This window comes from Eublepharis macularius, chromosome 12 (assembly GCF_028583425.1).
Source record: "Eublepharis macularius isolate TG4126 chromosome 12, MPM_Emac_v1.0, whole genome shotgun sequence".
NCBI classification, from domain to species: Eukaryota; Metazoa; Chordata; class Lepidosauria; order Squamata; family Eublepharidae; genus Eublepharis; species Eublepharis macularius.
Window position 1 is genome coordinate 75,532,489 of NC_072801.1, and position 4,837 is coordinate 75,537,325.

The window sequence follows — 4,837 nt, forward strand, 5'->3', positions numbered from 1 at the left end:
GTAGACACACCAAGGACGGAAGCCAGGAAAACACATTCAGAAGATGGGATATTTGATGAAAGGCATATGCAGATGCAAAATTGTCCATATGATCCAGGGATAAGGCCATGTGTGAACTCATCTTCTCTTGGTTTTATCACTAGTGACTCTATAATGATCTGACCAAAGTTAATTTCTTCCGGCCAAAGATCTGGCAATGAAGACAAAATGTTCCCTCCCTCTGAAAGAAGGACAAATGCATTATAGGTACCTCTCGTTGTTCCCTACTGGGACTTAAAGTACCACTAGAGAAGGGGAAATTTGCTAATAGTGTGAGGGGAAGACTTAATCCCTACTTTTTTACAGTGTAACTCCCCTTGATCCAGATGTCTCTCCTCTCCCAAAGTTTTTCTTTGGATCCAAATTACGTGGCAGGAATTCCAGTCTTGAAACTCCAATAATATGAAGTTTGACTCAGAGAAGATCTGAACTCGGGAACCAATTATCATCTCGGTCTAGGGAAGAACATTAAATAATCTCTGATGCATTTCTATCCATCTTTCTGCTGAAAACCTGCTGAGATTCCGTATGCAGTTTCCCCCTGCCAGTTTCAGCCAAAACCATTTTCAAATGATTGAATCAAAGGCGGTTTTTGGAGCTACAAAAGCTGTGCACAAAGATTCAGAGGGACCCTTGGTGCTTTTAATGACCTTTGGCTATATGCAATGAATGCTTTGTACCATTGCAGTTTTTCCATCGCTGAGCTGCAATATTGTATTTTGGCTTAGTTTTAAACCCACATCTGCCTTCCTCTGGCATACATTTAATCCAAAGTTTGTGTGCAGTTTCTTTTTCACAGATCCAGACAGCAATTGTTTCCCATCACCCTAATCATGTATAGTGTGTAACTGCAAAGATAGTCTAACAGCTGAGTTATGCTCTTTTATTCTGAGCTGTATGTAAATGTTGTGCCAGCTTCCTGTTTAAATCTGCCGTATGCCCTCCCTAACCCAGTTTCACCCAGAGACACAAACCCTTCTTTGCCTGACCCCCTTTCACCTCAAACCATCACAAAGCATCCAGAAGAAATGCCACTTTGGATTCCATTTGTTTTCTTTTTCATGTTCTTTAGAGGTAAATTCCCTTCCTTTAGACACTGATGGCTGAGGCATGCAGGTTTGCCGCAGGTCTGGTTAAAATGTTTTTTCTTTCTTTCCAGATGTTCAGTCAGAAGTGCAGCTGATAGAGTCTGGAGGGGATGTCAAAAAGCCCGGAGAGTCCATCCTCCTCTCCTGCCAAGCCTCCGGGTTCACCTTCAGTAGCTACTGGATGGAATGGGTCAGACAGGCTCCCGGGAAGGGGCTGGAATGGGTGGCCCGGATAGCAACATCCTCGTCTAACACCTACTACTCGGATTCGGTGAGGGGGCGCTTCACCATCTCCAGGGATGATTCCAGAAGCCTGCTGAAGCTGCAAATGAACAGCCTGAAATCCGAAGACACGGCTCTGTATTACTGTGCGACGGACACAGTGAGAGGAAATGAAGCTGCAGCCAGGCAGAAACCCGCCTTTCCTCTTGGCAGCTCTCCAGTTGGATTCAGCTCTTGCAGATTGAATGAAAACACTGGGAGATAAAGACCAATACTGTGATCAACCACTTGATAGAACCGATATTTCAATTGACTCAAATGTATTGGCTTAAATGAGAGCCACTTTGCTGTAGTTGCGTCTGACGAAGAGAACTGTGATTCTCGAAAGCTTATGCTACAGTAAAGTTGGTTAGTCTTAAAGGTGCTACTGGACTCTTTTCTATTTTGCTACTACAGACTAACATGTCTAACTCCTCTGGATCTATAACATTACTATAGTTGTTCGAGCATTTGTGATCATAGATTGTGCTTTTAATATGATTGCACACTGAAGGTTCTGAACAGATTGCTGACAGCTGGGCAGCAGTGGTTAGAACTGCCAGAGATATAGACATAAATGCCTAAAATTCACACTTACTATGTATAAATAAATACGGTTTTGATAAATAGCCTATCGTTCATACTATATTGGTCCTGACCAGGGTAGCCCAGGTGAGCCTACGCTCATTAGATCTCAGAAGCTAAGGAGGGTCGGCCTTGATTAGTAATTGGATGGGAGACCTCCAATGAAGACCAGGGCTTGTCATGAAAACCTCACTGGGGGTCGCTATGAATTATGTATGACTTGAGGGCACTCTCCACCACCACATACTATACTATACTGAAGGTTAACCCAACAGCATTGGACCAGGGAGTCTCAGGTTCAAAACCCCAGTTAACCAAAAAAAAAACATCACAGATTGACCCTGGGACAGTCATTCTCACACAACGAAGCTTCTGAGATAGGTATTACTAAAAGAGAAGGTGAATTTATTTTTTTTAAATAAAGAATTTTATTTAAAAAAAAGAAAGTACAGTAAGGAAAGTGCATAGTAAAAAGATCATACAGATTCTAGATTAGACATTAAATTGAGACATAGGCTGCTTCCACACATGTTGGATAATCCACTTTCAATACTCTTTAGTGAACATTTGAAACGGATTTTCCATGTGTGGAACAAAAAATCCACTTCAAAAGGATTGCGAATGTGCATTGAAAGTGCATTATTCAACGTGTGTGGAAATGGCCTTAGACAATCTTATACAAACAATAAGTAGGTAAACAATACATCTGTAATAGTTTTGGGAGTTAAACAAACAGTATTTGGATCTGATAAAAAAGAACATTGCATATTTGCGTTCCCTTAGCCTAAATACATGACATTTCTCCTTCCCTCTCCTTCCCTCCCTTCCTCTGAGCTTCTGTATCTATTAATTGTACCTAAATAATCAAAAAGATCCTTCCATTTTTTCCAGAACTCCGTTAACGGTATATTACGTAAATAAGTAGTCAATTTGGCCATTGAAGTGTATTCATGAATCTTGTCTCTCCACTCTGGAAGACCTGGACAGGCATCAGTTTTCCATTTTGATGCAAATAGTATTCTCACTGCCGTCACCAGATAATGGAAGAGATCTCCTTGTTCTTTTCTCACATTAATTGGTAAAATATTTAAGAGCATACTTTTCGGATTTAATTCAAATCTGAGTTTGAGAATCTTTTGCATCTCTTCGTGTATCTTTATCCAATATTTTCATGATTCCTTACAAGTCCACCACATATGGTAAAATAATGTGTCCATAAGAGAAGGTGAATCTGAAGAAATACAGAAACCCTGCTTTAATCACCTGCGGGCTGACAGAGGAGAAGCTTTTTTCTACCTTTCTCATAGTACTGGAACCCAGAGTCATCCACTGAAGCTATGGGTGGGAGATTTAGGATGGACAAAAGGAAGTACTTCACACAATACATCGTTCACTTGTGGAACTTGCTTCCGCTGGAGGTGGGGGTGGCCACCAACTTGGACAAATTAATGGAAGATTAAGCTATCAAGGGCTGTTAATTGTGAAGAATACCTACTCCCTTCGGTACCTGAGGCAGGGTGCCGTTTGAGATCCATTGCTAGGAAATTCAAGTGGGAGGATGGTGTTGCAGACCTTGTGATCTTCCTAGAGGCAGGTGGTTGACCACTGTGTAAAGAGAAAGCTGGACTAGCTGGGCCTTTGGTCTGACCCAGCATGGCTCTTTGTACGTTCATATAACTTGGGTTGCCAAACTCAAGGTGGAGCCTGGAGATTTCCCAGAATTACAACTGGTCTCCAGGCTATTGGCATCTTTTGGAGGTGATGTACTAGTGACAGTTGAAACTCTGTTAGAATCCATTAAGGTGGTTAGAATGGGGGAAGATTTTGGGATCAACAACAACAACATTCAGTTTATATACTGCCCTTCAGGACAACTTAACACCCACTCAGAGTGGTTTACAAAGTGTGTTATTATTATCCCCACAAAAATCACCCTGTGAGGTGGGTCGGGCTGCGAGAGCTCTGAGAAGTTGTGACTGGCCCAAGGTCACCCAGCTGGCTTCAAGCACAGGAATGGGGAATCAAACCCGGTTCACTTCAGCTGAGGAAAGTCCAATCAGGAAATGCACTCAACTCCATCTTGAGAAATTCCTGGAGATTTGGGGGGTGGAGCCTGAAGAGGGTACAGTTTGGGGAGGGGCCTCAGCGGTGTATAATGCCATACAGTCCACCCTCCACAGCAGCCATTTTCTCCAGAGGAACTGATCTCTGTGGCCTGCAGATCAGTAAATCCAAGAGATTTCCAGACACTATCTGGAGGCTGGCAATTCTATGTCGTATGCATGCAAAATTTGATTTCTGTCTTCTTGGAGGATGGGACCCTATCGCCTTTCCCCCCAAAATATGCACCCTATGAGGGCTCTTTGGGGCCATTCACCACAGCAGCCAAACGACTGCCCAGCAAGGGTACCTAGTCCACAGTCCTACATCTGGAAAAATGGTGTCTTCTGTTCCTGTGGGGTCCAGTCTTGCTCTTTTTCACAAAGGGCATCCTTTGTGAAGCCAGTTTGGTGTAGTGGTTAGGAGCGGCAGGGTTCTAATCTGGGGAGTCGGGTTTGATACCGAACTTCTCCGCTTGAAGCTAGCTGGATGACCTTGAAGCAGTCACAGCTCTCTCAGAGCTCTCTCAGCCCCACCCACCCCACAAGGTGATTGTTCTGAGGATAATAATAACATACTTTGTAAACCACTTGGAGTGGGTGTAAAGTTGACCTGAAGGGTGGTATATAAATCAAATCTTCTTCTTCTTCTTCTACTGCTCATCAGACTCTCTTCCCTCTTTCTTCCTCATCTTCTGGCCCTTTGGAGGCTTCTCAGCAGGCCACCAAGATCTACAAATTGCAGTGCTGCTCCTTTGGGCATGC

General features: G+C 43.2%; 1 gene segment (V, D, J or C); it reads left to right on the forward strand.

Annotated features, from left to right (window-relative positions):
• The first annotated feature begins 1,018 nt into the window (after positions 1-1,018).
• Positions 1,019-1,614, forward strand: LOC129339968 (Ig heavy chain V region 914-like). The segment is given in 2 exon segments: positions 1,019-1,113; positions 1,199-1,614. Coding segments are annotated over 2 exon segments (462 nt in total).
• Positions 1,615-4,837: the final 3,223 nt, after the last annotated feature.